Raw genomic sequence first — 21,270 nt, forward strand, 5'->3', positions numbered from 1 at the left:
GCTAAGATGGTATTATCACCACCATAAAGTTACTCCCCCCGCCTTTCTAGATTGTTCTTTTTGTAAGGAAGTGTCTATACATTTCCACATTTGAAGATTGGGGAGATATGCTCCTTCCTCCTTTATGTTGGAATATCCATATAAACAATTTGAAACTAGCTGTAGTTTGGGTCTCAAGTCAAAGAATCTTAAGAATTATGCCAGGTTGTGGTGGTATACTCCTGTAATCCCAGTGACACCTGAAGTTGAGGCAGGAGGATCAAAAGTTTGAGGCCAGCCTCAGCAATTTAGTGAAACCCTGTCTCAAAAAAATTTAAAAAGCTGGGGATGTAACTCAGGTAGAGTATCCCAGGTTCAATCCTAGCACCACATTTAAAAAAAAAAAATGAAGGAAGTGCTGGACTGTCTTCCAAAGTGATTTTTACCTTTCTCCATTCCCACCAGTAGCGAATGATTGTTCCTGCTTCACATCCTTACCAGTGAATAATATGGTTGGATTTGGGGATTTTAGCCCTTCTAATAGGTATGTAAGGGTGGCTCATTGCCATGCTATATATATTCAGTAAATATATTTCACAGACAGATATATGACCATGGAATTAATGAGTCATTACATGTAATAAGATCATGGTATATAAGCACAGGCAGCAGTAGCCTACATGCCATTCCCAATTCTTGATTCATTAGGAAAGTTTCAGGGTTAAGAGATAGTAACATGACACAGAGTAACAGTCCACTTTTATACTGCCAAACACAGCAACTAAAATTTCTTAATTTTCCAAGAGCAATATAATAGATCTGAATATTTCACATTTATACATATATTATTTATAGTCACAACAGATACATGAACTGAAAATTATTAAATATTTGATTCAAAAATGTAGGGCAAATAATAACCAATTCAATAATTAGATATTGGTGTAGATGGTAGCCTAGTAAAAAACGTTGTTTAGGATGTAATGAATTGGTAATAAACGGAACTATTTATCTTCTTTATTTTTTTAATTTTTTTTTAGTTGTGGATGGACAGAATCCCTTTATTTGTTTATTTATTTTTATGTGGTGCTGAGGATCAAACCACTGACCTTATACATGCAAAGCAAGTGCTCTGCCACTGAGCCATAATCCCAGCCCCAATATCTTCTTTATTATTAAAAATAACTTATACAGGGGCTGGGGATGTGGCTCAAGCAGTAGCGCGCTGGCCTGGCATGTGTGCGGCCCGGGTTCGATCCTCAGCACCACATACCAACAAAGATGTTGTGTCTGCCGAGAACTAAAAAATAAATATTAAAATTCTCATTCTCTCTCTCTCTCTCTCTCTCTCTCTCACTCTTTCTTTAAAAAAACAAACAAACAAACAAAAAAACTTATACATTCCCCTAATTCAAGTAATCAATCAAGGATTGAATGTCATGCTTTGAAAGATTATAAGGTGTTGCTTTAGGTCCATGATATACAAGGAATTAAAAAGAACCAAGTTATAGAATATTTTAGAGGAGAGATATAAGCAACCACCCAATTGAAAGGTTATAAATGATTATTGATTTTTGAGTCTATAGTTGCTTAATTACTTAGTTGGCATCTCTTTTTTTAATATTTATTTTTTGGTGTAGATGGCATCTCTTAAAATCAAAGTTATTATCTACTGCATTCAAGAGCAAGCAGCATAAATTTTAAAGCTTAAACGGATTAACAATGCTGAAAACAGAAAGAATTCTTAAAATCCTCATTGAAACATCATTTTATACATGGGCAACTCCATTCCATGGTACCTATTTGGTAATCCCAATTAGTGTGATTAAGAGTTCAAATATGAAAAGTTCAGTTGTAACCACTATGAAGACTCACACTCAACAATTAGATTAGCCTTGATTTTTCTTTTAGGAGTGGGTAGAGGTAAAATTAAGATTTTAAGATTTATTGGCAGTAAAATATTTTTGTGTAATATTTCATAGTACTGACATGAGAGCTGGGGTGGACCTGACTATGTTAACAGTTTATCAGAGATTTTTCAGTAGAATCATAATTTTAAGCTTTTTCTGAAGAATAATATTTGTATAGAAAACATGTAATTTAATAGCTCCAGTTTACACAAATAGAACACAATCCTCTAGTCCGCATCTAGATAAAGCAGCAGCACCTCAGACGTCCCCTTTAAGCTACTTTGCAGTCATTGTTTCAAGCAGACTCTCAACAGTATGTTTGCTTTGCTTGCTTCAGTACTATGTATAATGTGATTACAAAAAACCCACTGCCTTGTTAGTTTTAATGACTGAGAGATTCATCCACCTTGTGGCATGTAGGTATAGACTACTCATTCCCATCGCCAAACACTACATACACTATTCAATGTTCCATTGTGATTTCTACCACGGTTTATCCATTTAGTGTCACTTATACCTACTGTTGCATGCATGGTATTTGTTGTGAGTGTGCCACAATTTATTTATTCATTTTAGGGCTGAATAACATTTGCATATTTCTTACCTTGGTACTCAATTGCTCTATGTATGGTGTAGTGCATGTCTTTCAATAAACACATGCATGGAATTTTGTAGGTTATTTACCTACTAGTGAAATTGTTGTCATAAGAAACTATTTGCTAAACCTTATCAGAGTCTAATGGAAAATTAGAAATAAAAAGAAGCATCTTCAGTTGAAGGAGGAATATCTGTCACAATATAACAGCGTACATCAATCACAAAGCATGTTATTGAAGGCTTTTCATTTGTGCTCAGGAGATATTTTTCAAAATGGTTGTACCAACTTACATTCTCATTTGCATTTACATGAGAGTCTTAATACTTTCTTGCCAGTGCTTGACATTTTCCACTTGAAATATTAACCCTTTTTTGGTTCTATCACATTGTACTTTAAATTTTAATTGTCTTGATGATTAATCAAGTCATACATGCTTTCATTTGGATATCCTCCTTTGCAGAGTGCCATTTTTCTGCTTTCTGGTGTTTTTCTAAAATATAGAAACCATAATTGTAAAATTGTAAAATACTTCACAGATTCTGGGCATGAATCCTTTTCGGATACATACATACATATATATATATATATATATATATATATATATATATATATATATATATATTTAATTCTGAGGGTGGTTAATTTTACCCTCTTGATTTTTTTGTGTGTCTGAATAGAGATTTTTAATTTTCATATAGTAAAATTTATCCAATCTTAATGCTTTTGGGGAAGTCTTGCCTTACTCTACCGATCAGAACTTCTAGTATAAGTTTGAATGGAAGCAGTCATAGCAGAAACCTTCTCTCATTTCTTCACACAAGTGAGAAGTCTTCAATAACACACTTTACAATTGATGTATACTGTTAGTTTTTGACTTTAATTCAGGAGGAATTCTCTCAATTCCTAATTTTCTATCAAACTCTATAAAAAACTGCTATTACATTTTGTCAAATGTTTCCTGAATCATAAGATTTCAGCCCTCCATATTTTTTTCTCTTAATTTGATAAATTATGTTAATCGGCTTTCAAATGTCGAATTCCCTTTGGAAGCCTGGAGTAAATTGCACTGGGCTGTGATACATTATCTTATCTATCACTGAATTTGATTTGCTACTATTTTTTACTAAAGATATTTACATGTATAATCAGAGTAGTGATTGATTTTCAGGATTTCTTTCTTGTAATATCTTTATCAGGTTCAAGGCAATATCATTTTGCCTTATAAAAAGAATAAGGCAAGAGTCACTCTTATTTGATAGTTTGTGTAAGTGATACTGACACTGTTCCTTCTTCAATTATTAGTCAAAATTTACTGTTGAAGCCAATAGGGATAGAAGTTTTCTTTCTGAGAAAATTTTTTAGTAGTAGCATACCTAGGGGTACTTCACCACTGAACTACATCTCCAGCCCTTTTTATTTATTCTGAAACAGGGCCTTGCTAAGTTGCTGAGGCTGGCCTCAAACTTGAGATTCTCCTGCCTCAGCCTCCCAAGTGACTGCGATTATCGGTGTATATTGCTGAGTGCAGCTAGGTTCCTTTTTCAATAAATTTGTTCATTTTATTCAAATTGCAAAGTTACTGATGTAGGGTTGTTCACATATATTCTTATTTTTTGACATTTTATTATAAATACTTCAAGCAATAAAAATTCTTCTAAGGTTGAGGGCTAGGGTTGTGGCTCAGTGGTGGAGCATTTGTCTAGTGTGGGGCACTGGGTTTGATCCCCAGAACCACATAAAAATAAATAAATGAAGATATTGCATCAAAAATAATATTCTAAGGTTGAATTATAAACACACACACACATGTATCTTTCACTAGATTCCATTATCGGTGTTATATTGTTTATATCCATCAACCTATCACTTACAGTTCTAGCAAACTCTCTTAATTTTTGGTGCATTTCAATAGACTCATGCCTGTGGGGCCAGCACTCTACCACTGAGCTACATCTCCAGTCCTTTTTGAAAAATAATTTTGAGCCAGAGTATTGATGAGTTGACCAGTATGAACTTGAACTTGTAAATTCTCCTGTCTCAGCCTCCCAAGTAGCTGGGACCACAGGCCTGAGCATGCCTGTAACTGGATTTTCATTCATCCATTAATGGCATTCTTAACATCTTTTATAGTTCTATAGATAGGCCTATAGTCATTTAATATTTTTTAAGCCTGATATTGGTTTTTATTTTTTTCCTGAATCAGCTTTGGAAAGGATTTAATCAATTGCATTAATCTTCTGGAAGAATCATTTTCAGCTTTATTAACAATATGTATTATACATTTGAGTGGTATTTCATTGGTTTCTGCTTTATTAGTCCTTTTATTGTACTTTCCTTAGGTTTGATTGGATCTTTTTTGTTTCTTCAGTAAAATTAAATTATTAGTCATCATAACCTTTTCTAATATATTAATTTGAGACTATAGGCTTTTGCTAATCATGGGTTGAGCAGTACCAAAATTTGATGTCATATATTCTTTATCTTTCAATACAAAATACTTCCCCGTTTCTTTAACCTATGAATTATGTAGAAACATAATATCTAAATTCAAAGAGGTTGAAAACATTTTTGTTTGGTTGTCTTTTTGCTAATCTCTAGCTTAATTCTACTGTTTTCAGAAAACATGAATAATTTCAATATTTTTATATTTCTTGAGTTTTTAAAAATTATTAATCAATTGAAGTACTGAGGATTGAACATGGACACTTCACCACTGAGCTATATCCTTTATTTTTTTAATTTATTATTAGTTGTAGATGGACACAGTATCTTAATTTTATTCATTTTTATGTGGTACTGAGGACCAAACCCAGTGCCTACCACTGGGCAAGTGCTAGGCAAGTGCTCTACCACTAAGCCACAACCACAACCCCTTTATTTTTTATTTTGAGACAGGGTCATGCTAAGTTGCTAAGGCTGGCCTTGAACTTGCTCTCCTCCTGCCTCAGCCTCTGGATTCACTGAAATTTTAGGCTGCCTGTGTGCTGAGACATTCAGCTGAGCTTTTTCTTTAATGGCTCAGAATATGGTCATGTTGATAAAGTTTCAATTAGTTTTGAAAGCAATGAGAATGTCATTATTTTGATGCAGTGATCTGTACATGTCAAATTATTATTCAGAATTTCTGGTCTTACAACTCTCTGTTCTTTCTACTACTGAGTTGCGCTAAAGCTATTGAGTATGATTATGGCTTTCTCTAATTTATTAAGACTCTACCACAATTCTTTGAGGATAATTTGGGTACAAATGGATTTAGGATTGTGATATGCTCCTATTGGATGACATTTCTTCATGATGAAATCTCTTTATCGAGGCTTACTGTAACTTTGTTCTAACAGTGTTTCACCCTTTTGATTTTTTTTCACCTTTTTACTTGCAAACTTTCATGCCTTTTTTTACTTTCAGTTTGCCTCTTAAAAGCACCATATAGCTCATTAAGTAATCTAAACAGATTTTTCTTTGAGGTATTTAGTCCATTTATGTTTACTGATGAGTACATTCTTAATTTGATTCCATACTGTCTGATCTGGTTCATGTTTATTTTTATGTCTTTTGAATTAACATAATTCCATTTCCAGCTTCTATTTATTTGTTTTACATTCTTTCACTGATTATCTTAGACATTATAATGTATATCCTTTATTATCACAAATACAAATTACTTTCACTGATTGCATGATACTGCTAAAAATATTTTTAACATTATTTGCCCATTTTCCTTTTCCATTGTTAAAGTGAACTTTAGACCTGTTGAATTTTAAAATCACATGACAGACATTTAATTATAACTTTTTGTATGGTCAGTATTTTTTGCATCACCATAGCAACTGGGTAATCTTGATCTGCACCTTTGCACTGGAAGCTCCCAGAGCAAATGCAGCCATGAGATAGTCAGAGATCATGATCCAAGTCACTGCTCTCCCACAAGAAATATCAGAAATCAGTTTAGGCTTTTGCAACCTATGTGAGCAGGAAATCAGCTGAACTGAAGCAGGCAGGGAAATGTGTGACATGCACTCACCACATCCCTTCCTACTGCTCATTCAGGAGTGGCTAGGAGAAAACTAACTCCCAGGTTCTCTCTGGGGAGGAAAAGACAAGGCTGAACATCCAACCACTGAGCAGACTTTGGGGATAGAGGATTGTGGTCATGAGGGGCTGGTTTCTGTATAAGTGTTTATAGAGTAAAGGATTCTACTACCCAGCAGTAGCTGGCCTACATTTTCTGAGCACTGCATAGAACTGGGTTTTAACACATACATGATCTGCCTTTCTCCTTTTTGGAGGTGCTCTATGTAGGGGTTAAATTAGTAGGCAAATAGCCAAATTTGGTCTGATTTCTAAATTTAGCAAAGCAGAAATATGTTCCAAATGTTGACTCTTAAGAGATAATTACAGACCAATCCACAAATAATTTTGTTTTTATTGTCTGCATGTGACTTCACTTATTTTTGTTCTTTTTAGATATACATGACAGTAGAGTGTAACTTGATATATTGTACATACATGGAGTATAACTTAGTCTAATTAGGATCCCATTTTTGTGATTGTACATGATGTGGAGTTTCACTGGTTGTGTATTCCTGAATTTACATAAGTACACTTCACTTTCCATCCTAATTATTTAGTCATCAAGAGCTCTTCCTACCTCCTGAAGAAGTTTTTGTGCTAATTTGTGAAATCCTATTTTGCCACAAGAACATATAGTTTTGGCTAGTTGAAGGACCAGGGGAAAAGAAGACACAGAATAAATGATGTAATGTCTTAAGAAAAAATAGCAGGGACACAAAATAAATCAATGGTTTGGAGCACTTGCTGTTGTTCCTCTCCCTTGCTCACCCAGAATGATGTGGAGAAAACCTCCTAATGCCCAACTTCTCAATAGGGAGTTAAAGTGTGCATCCAGTGTGCTAGCTTCTCTGAAGGATGATAGAGGACTGGTTTCTGTCTCACAATCTTGGAGAGTTGACAGCACCTGGCACATTCTAGAAGTCCAGAGTCTGCTGAAAACAAAAGCTAGCGGTTTGCTGCTGCTCCAGAGGACCTACAGCATAGCCAATGGATCAATATAACTCAGAGGCCTCTCCCTGGAGGAAGGGAACTAGTAAGAGAAGAAATGAGCCTGTGTCCAATGTTCAGACTTTTCAGGGGCTGTCTAAAAGACTGGAGCAATGATAGGACCTGACATACTCTTGTTCATTTAGTCCTTTTTGCTTCTCTTATGCTTCTTTTTTGTAATTAAAATGACTATTTATTTTTGCAATGAGATCACTGATCTGCCATAACCAAAATACATTCTATCTGGAAGACTCATCATTAATTTTCTTTTAGCTAAATAAACTTAAGGGTAATAAGAAGCAGTGAATTAACGATATTCCCACCATCCTATTACTAGTGCATCATTACACATATGTATAATAAAGCAATTATAATACCTTGAAAAATTCTTTAAAGAATATTCCCTCAGTCTTTACTGTATTCTGTATAACCTTGACTTTTGAATCATGTTACATATTTCATTTGTATCTAGTCTACATGTGTATGGTTGAATTTGTAAAAGACAACTTTCTCAGTTTGGAAGAATGTAAAAATCCATGCAGGGGAAAAAAAACTCTAACATTGTTTATAAAAAGCATAAAAATGAATGCACAGCATAACTTATAATGAAAATAATAATACCATCTTGTAGCACAAATCTATAAAATAACATCTTCCCAAGTAACACTTTTCTAGTTCAAATACCAGGTAGAAATGTCATCTTTGGGGGACAAAGGTAAAAATGTTTATAATTATATATATCCATGAATATTATAAGCTTTTATAAGATTTTGGAGGTTCCTATTTTCCTTCTATTGATGCTAAATAATTGTTTCATTTTTATTAAAAAGAATAAATGCATTTAAAACTTCTTCTAAAAATACAATTTCAAACATCTCTGTTTACTTTGTATTTGAGATGGAATTAGATCACAGGAATGCATCACTGACTATGACCACATTTTGCAAATATGGTTTTTTGGTGCTGGCCTTTTAAAGTCCTTTGGAAGATCTAGTAGCTGAACAGCTCCTTCAATGACACTTAAAAAGTGCCCCAAACTTGTACTTGATCAGTGTTTTTGATTAGGTAATAATTAAAAAAAAAAGTTACTCCCTTCATATTTGCAGTTAATATATGACATTTATTGAAAGTGGGGTATCTCTGATGCAATTTGAGAGTAAAACTTTCCTTATATGCTTTACATGTTAAAATTCATAAAATTGGGATGCTACAATAAGTTCTGATGATGAAAACTTTCATTTATGTATATATACATTTTATGTGTATATACAGAGACACAAAAGACTTAATGATTCTTGAATAAATGGCAAAATAAATGTTTAATCATATTAAGAGACTCACTCTGATAGATACTAAAGAATGACATGTGATTTTATATCAGACAGTATTTATATCAATGAATATGTTAGACTGTGATTCCAATCCATGTGGAATCATTTGGTATACTAGCATTCATGCTTTGATGAAACCAATTATGTAATTCGACGTAGGCCAAGAGTCTTATTTAGGAATTATACATATGAGATTGAATTTTAAAATGTTACCTTGATGACCTCAAAATTCTGAATAAAAAAAAATTCAAAACCATGTAAAGTATTTAGGATAAAAAATGTTTTGATCATTCACCTTGAAACAAAGGGTCACAGCCTCTTCAATTAGTTCCTACAACACTACCAAGTGTTTATACTGTTAATCTTTCTCCCAGCATTCCCCAAAGGGACTTACCTACATCCTTTCACCAGATTAACCAAACTAGGAAAAGGAAATAATCAAATCTTCAGGGAATACTGAAAACTGGGTCTGAACTGCCAGTAATTTTAGGGAACTCAAATGTATACTAGTCAGAGTAGGGATTTATGGAGGTCAGATATTCAAAGGAATTTTAGCTCGGGTCTGTCATAGTCAGCCCAGTGGTTCCCTGAGCCCATCCTGTAGTTATTTCTTCAGTTTTGGAATACACAATTGAAATAAATAGCAGGCACAGTCCCCACATCAGGAATTTGAGTAATTTGAAAATACAGACAAGGAAATAAGAAAAAATGTTCAAAAAGTTATTTTCTCCTTTTTCCTGTACTATGGTATTTTACCAAAAGAAGTGATAAAATTTTTAAAAATAATTTTTGGGGGTTTATTTTGATAATTCAGTTCTTTCTCTGATATTCAGCCTCAACAGAATATTAACTTAAATATCAGTAACCTATCCAAAATAGGTGTAAATAAGGACTTCCTATAATGATAGAAATTTAAATATGTAGAGGAAAGCTTACATTTCATGATTGAAGGAATTGTTAAAAATAGAAATTTAAAAACAAGTAAAAATACACAAACACATTTATAGTAATTTTTATATCTTTTCATTGCTATCTAATTTATGCTTTCATATTTTAGTCTTTTGGAAATTTTATTCATAAGTATAAACTGTTTCACTGCAGAATTAGAGGACAAAAGGGCATTTCAAATGAAAATTTAAAAAGATGTGTTGAAGTTAATTTTTGTAAAGCATTCCTCTAAAAACAATACCTACCTCACTCATGTTTAATACTTTAGCAAAGGGGACTTAATTACCTAAACTGTATAAGACATTTAATATTTTGTACCACTGAAAGTTGTGATAAAACATACTAATGTAAATTTGCCATTAGTCACATTATATAAATATGACCACATAAGTTAAAAAGTACTTCCCAGATAAATTATAAAACATAGATTAAGGAGTTATATTTGTTGTGTGCTTTACTGTTTATTAGTAAACACTCAACGTTTAATTCGACAACTGTACTACTTCTAGTAAAACATACCAACTAAATAGATAAATAAATAATATTATCCATTTCACTCTTTCAATTAAAAAAAATTTTTGGTGGCACTAGGGATCAACTCACCATCTTGCAGGTGCTAGGCAAGTGTCCTACCACTGAGTTACATCCCCAGCCTGATACTATCAGTTAATTTTTTTTTTTTTTTTTTTTTTTACTTAGTGAACTCGTAGCAAGCAAAATCCCAGCAACTGGAGTGTTTTTGTTTTTCCTTTTCTTTTTTCCCAGCACTGGGGATTAAATCCAGGGGTATTTTACCACTGAACTATACATCCCTAGCCTTTTTTATTTTGAGAGGGTCTCCCTAATTTACCCAGGTTGGCCTTTATTTGAGATCCTCCTGCCTCAGCTTCCCAAGTTGCTGGGATAACAGGCAAGCCCACCGTGCCCACCAATCAGGTTGCTCTGTATACCAAGGAGCCATGGCAATCCAAGAAAAAAAAGATAACAAAAATCCTATGATGGTTTTCTTATTAAGTCCTTGCTCAGAAACCACCTTCTCAGGCTTTCCCTGGACACCCTATTTCAAAATGTAACTTAATCTGTGTCCTTCAACTCCATATTCCCCCTTCATTGATTAGATCTCATCCCCAACATGTCCTAGAGTAGACTCCTTTTCATATTTATTGTCTGCATCCCTCACCAAATTCCCTTTTAAAGAGAAGGGATTTTCTGTTCTGTTCACTGATATGTCTAAGCGTACATGGTACAATCCCTACCACAATACACTCATTCAATAAATATTTACAGAACATATAATTAAATAAGTAAAACCAAAACAGTCCTGGATACTCTTTGGGAAACAATTCTCAATTAAAAATAAATAAATGTTCTCTAATAATGACTGAATATCAAGAGAAAAAGATTTAGTAAATACTGCTAATGCCAAAAATTATAGTTTTCATGTTAACACAAATACAAATTGATATCAGATTTAGAAAAACATATCCTGATATTTAATACAAACTCTTAATTTTACAGATGAAGTCAACAAAGATGGGTGAAAATTCAGTTCTCTTAAGTATGCTGCTACTATGTTTAAGAAAATGAACTGTCTTACCAAATGCCAAAGGAATAACATGTAGGAAGTTATATAGAAACAACAGACAAAAATACCCACAACCCCCAAAAAGACAACAGGATGGAAAAACACAGACTCTCTGAAATAACAATTTTGTAGCTAATAAGTTCAATAGTAACATAGTAACAGAAGATAAACATGTAAGAAAATTATACCTGGATTTTGTTTTTTCTTTGGAAAAAAAATGTAAAAATGTTTATCACTTTAAAGAGGCTTGACCATTTTTAGTGTTCCTATCAGAATCTTCATGGCATATAATCAGCTCTAAAACCAGGATATGGACATAATGAGCTGAGGAGGAGCTGAAAAATACACTTTACAACTATTTGAGTCATAGGGTTCAAGCTCTAGGACCATAAGTGTGTTTAAATTTGATTCCTTAAGCCACTGAAAATTCTGTAAAGACACAGGATAAGCCGCATTAAAAAATCACTTAGTTTTATTTTGCTGAATAAAGCCATATATCTTGATAGAGTATTTTCAATTATATGATGGCTCAGAAAGTGTGTATGAATTCAGAGAATGTTGAGACCTTATGCTTCACAATACTGAGAATTTAATCTTTTATTTGAAAGAATAAAATATATCTAGTGAAGTTCCAATTATAGTTTTCAGAATGAATTCTACTTATTGCTTCCTGGGCCAATCAATTCCATTAATGGATGATTATCTCTCCTAAATCATAACTCAAACAGAAATGACACTATTTTATCAATGATACTTATATCAGAAACAATTACACAATGAGCCCATTATGCTTGCATGCATTGGTCATTTTATACACAGCACCTGGAATTCTGAGGTAAATACCTAAGATAATCAAAATGCACACAAATATTAAGATAAAATTATATGCTTTTCATTTCAGACAAATCAGTGGGAGTAGGAGGGAGAATACAGTTCTGATTTTTGTGGAGCAATGGGCAAGGGTAGGGAAGAAGAAAATCAACAAACTCTTGAATAAAATTCTACAAATCACATGAAAAATTTATCTAAGGGTTCTTACTTATGTGGCAAACATAATAAAAATAACTGACTCTTCAAAGCATATTCTATTGAATAGAGTCTAATATAACAAGTAAAAGAACTCCACTAGTCAAATTTTGGGATACTAAAATATTTTGTTTCCATAAAGTACAAACCCTTTAGCAATTAAAGAATGTAATTTCTGGTACAAAGACAAGATAGCAGGCTGGGGGAATCAATGGTAGGGTATATTTGTCCAGCATTTACAGGCCTGGGATATGGTTCCCAGCAGCCCTCCCACCCTACAATGCTTAAATAAACCAGTTAGTTCAAATTTGCTTTAAAAAGTAACCAAACTCATTAGTTAATTTAATGTGCTTTAATAATAGTTTAAAAATTGTAGCTCTTTAGCAAGAACAGTTATAAATACCAGGTAATGAGTCTTTGAGTCTGCAGTGTAAGAACCTTCTTCATATACAAAATAAATGGCAAACTTTGGTATAATCTTGTTATACTATTTTAGTGATGTTGTATCTCAAGATATATATGAAATGGCTCTTCTAGAAATACAAATGAAGTATTATTAGGCTATATTCACAATTAATTTCAACTAAAGAGTTTTATCCAATTTAAGCACTTATTGCTCACTCTTTTAAAATATATGCTATTACAAAAATATTTAAATATATACCAAAAGACAAGAATTTGCTGCACTGAGATTATTCAAATGAACATAAACCTTAAGCCACGAAAGTAATTCCAGCCGGGCATGGTGGCGCACGCCTGGGGGGCTAAGGCAGAAGAATGGTGAGTTCAAAGCCAATCTCAGCAACTTAGAGAGATACTGTATCTAAATAAAATATAAAAAGAGTTGGGGATATGGCTTAATGGATTCAATCCCCAGCACCTGAAAAAAATAAGAAAAAGAAAGAAAAATAATTCCATTTCAAACTTGCTTTCAATAGTGTAATAGCATCAAAACATTAATATAAAGTCTCCCAAGACAATTAAATGGGAGAACATTTATTTATTTAAATAAAAACTCTATAGTGATTTTTGGATTTTAGATATAAAAAGCATTAAAAGAAATTTTATAATTTTTTTCCATTTCATTTGATTATTTTCATTCAAATGAGCTCAATTTCTGGCCTGTAAAATAAAATTTAATATTTCTAATTGTAGACACTACAAATTTAAAATAAGTTCTATTTAACAAGGGCTTTAATGATACTATACTTGTAGATTTGGTTAGATTTAATAATATCAGTAGATTGTGATTTTTAAAAGAAAAAAAAACGCAATTTGGGAGAAATCATGAAAAGCATTCGTAAAATTTTAAGTACTTTCACATATGCACAACAAATAAACTGCATGCTCTGCTGAACTTTCAAAATGTATTTTAATCTCATTCCAAACAGAAATAAAATTTCTAGATACAAATACATCTCATTCAAATCACTTTTAAACATACATTCAACAACTTAAAATATTAAAAGGATCCCAATATTTTCATCTTTTATAATCTCAATATATTATATATTTAATATATAATATATATACAATACATACATGTAGTCAGCAGGATTACAAAGTAATTTTTTAAAAGTCTGATCAGTACTGATAAATATTTTTAGACAATTAAAAGAAACTATCTAGGATCACAGAGTAAAATAAAATATGGTAGGCCCAAACCTAACAGCAAGACTGCAAATGTTCATATGGCCAACAGTTTTAAAAGAACTTTCAACTTAGGTAGAATACAATTTAAAACAACACTTTTGCTACTCTCAAGCAGCAGTACTTGCAGATATCAAGCACATACAACTCCATTAAATTTAAAGTAACTATGCAGCTTTCCTTACTGTAATATACAGTAGCTTTCTCTTCCTTTCTGTTGGATTTTTGTTGTTGTTTGAAGAGTAACTAATATATTACCAACAGAAATGACTTTAGTTCTGTTCTCTCCCCTAAAGCATGGCTCAGTTTGAAGATTGTTCTATAGGCAGCCACTAGGACTACTAACAGTACCTTAATACCATTAAGAGCAATCAGTAACTAGAGTCATAAGTTTGAAAGACTGCTGGAGGTTTCTGTAAACCAAGGTAATCACAAGTATTACCCCTGCAGATAGCCCTCTCACATTAGTTAATACAGTAAGTTAAAATTCCAATGACACAGTGTAATAGTTAACAATCCATCTTGTGATTTTAAATATTACAACATTAATTCACCCTGAGAATACAGAGGAAGCATTTAAAACAACATACTTTGATATGGTTTTTTTTTTTTTCCTTTGTATTTGCTTTCTTCTGGTTTTTTCTAGCCCTTTAAGGGCACAGATATTTGAATTCAAAGTATGACTTAGATAACCTTTTTTGTTAACTGAGATTCATGCCACAGTCAGATACTGATGATAAAAGAGCCCAAAAAGGCTTGTAGAAAAAAGGCAAGCAGCAATCCACCATGTCAAAAATGATAGAAGTCCTCGAAAAAGGAGAGGAGTAAAAATGTTTTTTAAGCTGCTCAGTGCCACTGTTATTTGCGTAACAGTTACCTTCATCTTCCCATCAGCAGATGGTAATTCAGAGTAAACAGAATTGGAGTGTAGACTATTATCCACTGGCAAGGTAGAGACAGATTCTGGATAAATCCCCCAAGAATGATTACCTAGAAAATTCAAAACACAAAACTTGAAGACTAACTAATTCCAAAGCTTTTACTAAAAACAAAAACAAAGCAAAGCAAAGCAAAACAAAACAAAACAAAAAACAAACAAAAAAACCTCTTAACCTACATTTGAAATTAAGATCAATAAGTTTACTGATAGAGCAAATCATTTTAGATTGAAAAATAATAATAATAATAATAATTTTTCTACATATTAAAAGAATTTACTTATTTTGACCAGACTATATATAATTTGTTCTCATCAGTAAAGCAAAAAGACTGATATACATTTAATTAACTACAGTAAAACCTGGTAATATAATAAAAAAAATTTTTTCCTTGTATAAGACATGAATCAACTGCCTCTACAGGAGCAATAGGGACAGATTCAATAACTTCTTGGAAATCTTTTCTAACTCAACAACATCAGAATAAATTTCTTTCTCAGAAACTATGATTTCAATGTGAGCAACTATTAATAGCTTCCAGAAATTTTTTTATCATATACTTTCCTACGCTGCATAGGATATGAGTCACATAATTTACGAAACTAAGCTACCTACCCCTTTAAGTTCCACAGATTCCTAAAGGGCATTTACAACTATCATCAGTTTATGGAATCTACTAAATCCACCAAGTAATACTTCTAGTCTCTTTGGGCTTCCTAAACCCACATGGTGGCAAGTTGCCTGATCAAAGCAAAGGGAAATGATCAGTGCAATAATGGATCATTCTTGAATACTACCAACAGGGACTTGACCTGTTGGACAACTTTGCTCTTTCACTGAAAAATCTTTGTCCCTTCAACCTAGTTACCTAAAATTGAACTTACCAGAGGATTCCATAATTTATGTAAGTTTAAAACAACTTGTAATAATTTAAATATTAGGCACTAACAAACTCTTAAACCACCCTCTCATGTAACACAAAAATAATGAAGATCAATAGTGGTAAGTTACTTATGAACTTAAGTAAGTTCATTAAGTAAATCTAGGAATTAACCTTCAGTAGAACAATTCTTATAAGTGTACATTATAAAACCCCATGAACCCTGAGTTCTCAAAATCAAGATGATTAATCAACTTCCATGGCTCAAACTTTCCCATGCTTCCTCTTAAAACTTTTAAGGGAGAAACAGTTTATATGGCATATTTCTCTGCAAGTGAGAGGAAGCATTATTAATTATGGGTAGAAAGTAAAAGATGTTTCCCAGTCTCCAGGGTATTCCTACCTAGTGTTTTCAAAAGCAGAGTTGTATGAAGCAGCATTACCAGAGGTGCCACATACTGCAGGGCAATGACACAAAGGTAATAAAAGACTCGAGCCACCTGTAACCAACAACATTCTTAAGTATCTGATACAGCTCACATGTTGTAAGTGAATTAAACTTTCATATAATTATCAAAGTGAAATGTTTGAGATAAGTGATCCTTACATGAGAAGAAAGCTATATTTTATTAAGTTTGCACTTAATTATAAATTTTAAACTGATTTAGGCAATTTGAAGATTTTTAGAATGTAAAAATATTACAATAAATTCCTTTTAAAAGTTCCGTAACAATGTATTTAAAATGGAGAAAATAACCAATAAATTTCCAATGGTATAAATTCATTTATATTTCAAAGATAAAACATAATGTCAAAATCTCTAAGGACAGCCACCTTGAACATAAAATAAATACCAATAGCAGGTAATCTATATGAACATAAATACCTCATAAATAAAAATATCAATCATCATTCTACATGAATACTACAGTGGGGGATGGGATTCCTAGCTTTCTCCTTCTCTGGAATCTCCTCTGAATACTTACATTTCATGTTCAAGTACATATAATAATGAGAAAATAAATATATTTAGCCACTAAACTGGTAATTTTAGTCACTAAAACGTGTATTTCCTACCCTTTAAGTCACCAAATCTGGACAATATATTGAAACTAGAGGGATCCCCTTTAGCAACAGTAGGCATATCACAGCTTTGCATCACCCAACTATATGACACTTAAAACACAGAAGAGAAACTGAGATCCTTTCTTAGCACCAAAAACAGATCAAGGTTGCTGATATACATTGGCCTAAGATTGTCCCACTTATCTACAATAATATTTAAAAAAACAAAATCCTTTCTTTTTACACAACAGTTTTGCCAATTTTCATTTGAACAATGATATAAAACTTACCATTTTCTGTAGTTCAACTGTACTTATTCGACCTGCTTCTTTCTTCATCTGATCCACACACTTCTGGGCTAAGTTTAAATATGCTTGCAGGTGACTACGCATCATGGCCAATCTCAAAGCACACAGCAGGATTATTAACCAGAGTCGTAGAGTATCAAATGTAGCTTCTGTCATTCTACAGATCAAAAAGTTGATATAGTTCTCTCAAAGACCACAGTATGCTAGCATGCTAGTAATGTTACTATTTACCATAAGATAAGAAATCTATACTTAGCTATACTGAGTTAGAGTCCTAAAAGAGCCCTTGGTATTAATGGTTACTTTCTGTGATACATTTATCTGTGTAATTGTGCTATAAAAGTGAAAATATTATATTGATACATTTATGGCAGATTGGGATTCTCTTCTTTTACAGAAACCTCCAGCAGTCTTTCAAACTTCTTTTATGACTCCAATTACTGATTGCTCTTGGTTTCTGTAAACCAATGATTTACACATTTAGCCCTCTCACATTATTTAATTACAGTCATTCTGTGCAATGGCAAGGACCTAGGAAAGAAACTAAATGCCCAATACAGGAAAAGTCGCCTGCAGAAATTATGTTGTTGAACAGGACAGAAAACAGAAAAGGTAGAGAAGATAAAAAAGTATATGATTTTTGTCTGAACAATTTATGAACTAGAGGTCAGAAATGGGGATGGGACAATAGCTTGATAATGTATGCCTGTTTCCTTTCACAAGGTTATGAGTGCACATGGTCACAGAATTTCAATGGAAAAATACTGATGGCCAGAAAAGATAAAGGCATAACGTTTTTGTCCACTATAATGACTAATGTAATGAAGGAGCCAATCATGTAAAAATAACAGTAAAACAAGACACAAGGCATTCCAAAGCCTTGAAGTTTTCCATTGGACCTATAAATGATACTGTGCTCCCTAGAGTTGTGCAACAAGGAGAATTGACAGGCAGCATTCTTAAGACAACTACTTCATACCCTTTGAGGATAACAGATAATGAAAATGAAGACAATAGAATAAAGTAGTGATTGAGAAAATTACTTGCTTAGATTATGAGTTCAGGATTTGGGAAAATAGTCATTAAAAGTATCTTCTAATTTAGACTCAAGTAATACCATAAACATTTGATAAGTTGATCTAATCAAGTATCTCAAGGATCCTGAGCTAGGACAAAACACATGGGTAAAGGAAGGAAGAAGACATTCCCCAGCGATCTTGAAATCATTCTGGGCTTTACTGCATATGCCATTTTGGCTTTCTTTTCATGAGGTTATGAGCACCCCTGTACTGTTTTCTTCATTCTACTGTTTTCATGTTCCTTTCAGAACACATGGTTGGATTTAAATACATTTAGAAGTTGAAATAACATTACAACCATTTTTGCTTCTTGACTACAAATAAAGATTTATTTACAAACTAATTTGTGTGATAAAGAATCTGTCACTTGCTTTTCTCTTCGTTCTACTCTCTTTGATGAATGGGCAGCTATTCTTTCATCTACTGCATGAACTTTAGATTTTAAACAAAAATATAAAACCACCTGTCTAATCATTTAACTGTTAATTCACAATTGAAGAATAGGATGAAACAGATTAAGACTACAATTTTGTTTGAACTGTTTTTGAAACAGATCAGAATTGGGATGTAAAAAATGGGAGAAAAGGCTATGAGAAAATGACCCAAGGTCTTTGTGTATAAATAGTGAAGAAAGAAAGTTGTATAAAACCAAATGTTTTATGTATGCCATATCTGACTGAGTAACCTTAGCCAAATTATTTAACTTCTGAGCCTGATAATTCACCCAGAAAATGGGATAAGGACAGCAACCACAAATGGATAATTACTATATGAATTAAAGAGATAAAATACATGAAATATCAGTACCTAGCATAATAATTGGCATATAACAGGGATATCATAAATGTTAATTTCCTTGTTTTCCTAAATTTACTATATTTAAAATCAGAAAACATAATTTCAAGAGTATGAAATCCAATTTCTATGACCAAACTTCAAGGAAGGATTGAGGAATGCTTTCAGCATCCAAGACATGACAGCAGTTTTTTTTTGTTGTTGTTGTTGGTCTTTTTTTTTTTTTTTTTTTTTTTTTGAGATTTTACCTAGAAGCCTAGGATCCTTAGAATTACTTTTAAATACTTTAGGAAACTGTCAAGTTAAAATTACTATTAAGGTTTAGTTGGTGTGTGGGGGGAAAACATTACTTCTTTGGTGAATATTTCTTTAGTTTGATAACAATTAAATCTAAAAAGAAAATGTCTCATGGTCATCACTGACTACATACTCTAAGACAAAGTTGTACCAGGATCTAAGAGCAGTACATAATATAAAATGTACACTGGAGTCAATGGCTAGTCAAAATTTCTATTTCAATTTTGATAAGGCAAAACAGTAAAAGGAACATTTATTAAACACTTCCAGCCAGTTGCATTACATGTGTTCTTTCATTCAATTCCAATGATAATTCTGTGAGGTAGGTACTATTATGGGGAAACAGAGGCTCAGTGAAAATTAAGTAATCATCCTCAAGTGATGGTTTTGGTGAGGAGCAAAACTGGAGTTTGAACCAGCTTTGCCAGAACCTCTCTAATACTCTAAGTTTCATAAGTACACATCTATCATACCAAATACGATTATAATGCCTTTTAATGAAATATATCTGTTTCCTTGTCATCATCTTCTGTTAAAATACAGTTGTCTAATTGGAGAAACATGAATTGGTATTATAAAATAATGTTAAGGGATAATTTTTAGTTTTCTTAAGTGTGATATTATAGTTACAGGAAAACATTAGTATTTTCTAGAGATGCAAACTATCAAATATAGTAATTAGCAATAAAAATGTTATATCTCTAGCTTGAGAAATATTTTATCAAAAATAGATGAAGCAAATATGGAAAATGTTAACATTTCCATACACACGGAAATAAGTATATGTAATTCCATGTATACTATCCTTCTCTTCTGCAATTTTCACAAGTAAAAATATAATACTGAAATAACTACAGAAGGTATCTAAATAGGGATTCTGAAGTAGAGGACCTACCAAGCATGTGCAAAGTCCTGGGTTCAAATAATGGCACCACCAAAAAAAAAAAAAAGAAAAAAAGAGGGCATCAAAGCCACTGGCCTAATGACAGTAGAAAAGTGACAACTGAGCATTAAGGAAAAGCCTGTAAGTATAAAAGCCAATATTAGGATAGTAATCCTTAATATTCATTAGGAAGTTCACAAAAAGGTTAAATGATGACCTATAGCTTCAAGTTTATTACTATCTTTTAGCATTTCAAGCAATGTTTTAAAAGTATAGTGTCCTATGTGACTCTGTAACCTGTACACTTGGAAAAATGAAAAATTATACCCCATTTGATTCAAATGTATGATATGTCAAGATCATTGTATTGTCATGAGCAACTAATAAAAAAAAGAAACTTAAATACAATAAATAACATTCAGAAAAGCAGTTCTGAATTCTAATGAAACAAAAATTAGCCCTCAAATAACCATACTTACAAAGGGACACTTTCTTTACCCAATGGTGGGTTCATAATGTAGTCTTTGGTGATTGGTTTTACCCAGAGCAGAACCATAAATAAAGGTGCCAAGAAGTTGATATGAAGTAATGTTCTGAAAGCATGCAAGAAATAAACATAAAAATCCAGAAACAAAATATACAAAAGTACAGAAACTTGACTACTTCATTGATCATTACCAATATATTTCAGTCCTTAAAAAACTTTATTATCTTAATTTTTCACATAAGAACATTGAGACTCAGGAAAGTTTAGTGATTGTTCATGGCAATTTAGCAGATGTTACAGGCAAATCTAGGACCAAAATCTAGATTTGTTCACTTCTATTCTAATACTCTTTAACAATTCCATATTAGATCCGTGATTCAAAAAACAGGTACTTTAATGATCTAATTTTATATAGTGAACAAATCTAATGGATACAGAGGAACCTTTCAGTGT

At 32.5% G+C, this 21,270-nt stretch overlaps 1 protein-coding gene across 14 annotated transcripts in view; it reads right to left on the bottom strand.

The window, feature by feature from the left end:
• The window catches only part of Tmem161b (transmembrane protein 161B), a 101,353-nt gene that overhangs the window by 23,371 nt on the left and 56,712 nt on the right, over positions 1-21,270 (bottom strand). For 8 of the 14 annotated variants that reach the window (XM_005315672.5, XM_040273617.2, XM_040273618.2 and 5 more), the window contains 4 exons: positions 20,810-20,923; positions 17,259-17,433; positions 16,307-16,403; positions 13,786-15,075 (listed from right to left, as the gene is read on the bottom strand). In XM_005315672.5, coding sequence (XP_005315729.2) covers positions 14,798-15,075; positions 16,307-16,403; positions 17,259-17,433; positions 20,810-20,923 — 664 coding nt within the window. In that variant the 3' untranslated portion in view covers positions 13,786-14,797. Of the gene's footprint in view, positions 1-12,768; positions 13,316-13,785; positions 15,076-16,306; positions 16,404-17,258; positions 17,434-20,809; positions 20,924-21,270 lie in introns of those variants that run through there. The other 6 variants (XM_078044794.1, XM_078044789.1, XR_013437133.1 and 3 more) reach the window with 4 other exon arrangements.

Source organism: Ictidomys tridecemlineatus, chromosome 1, assembly GCF_052094955.1.
Source record: "Ictidomys tridecemlineatus isolate mIctTri1 chromosome 1, mIctTri1.hap1, whole genome shotgun sequence".
Lineage (NCBI taxonomy): Eukaryota > Metazoa > Chordata > Mammalia > Rodentia > Sciuridae > Ictidomys > Ictidomys tridecemlineatus.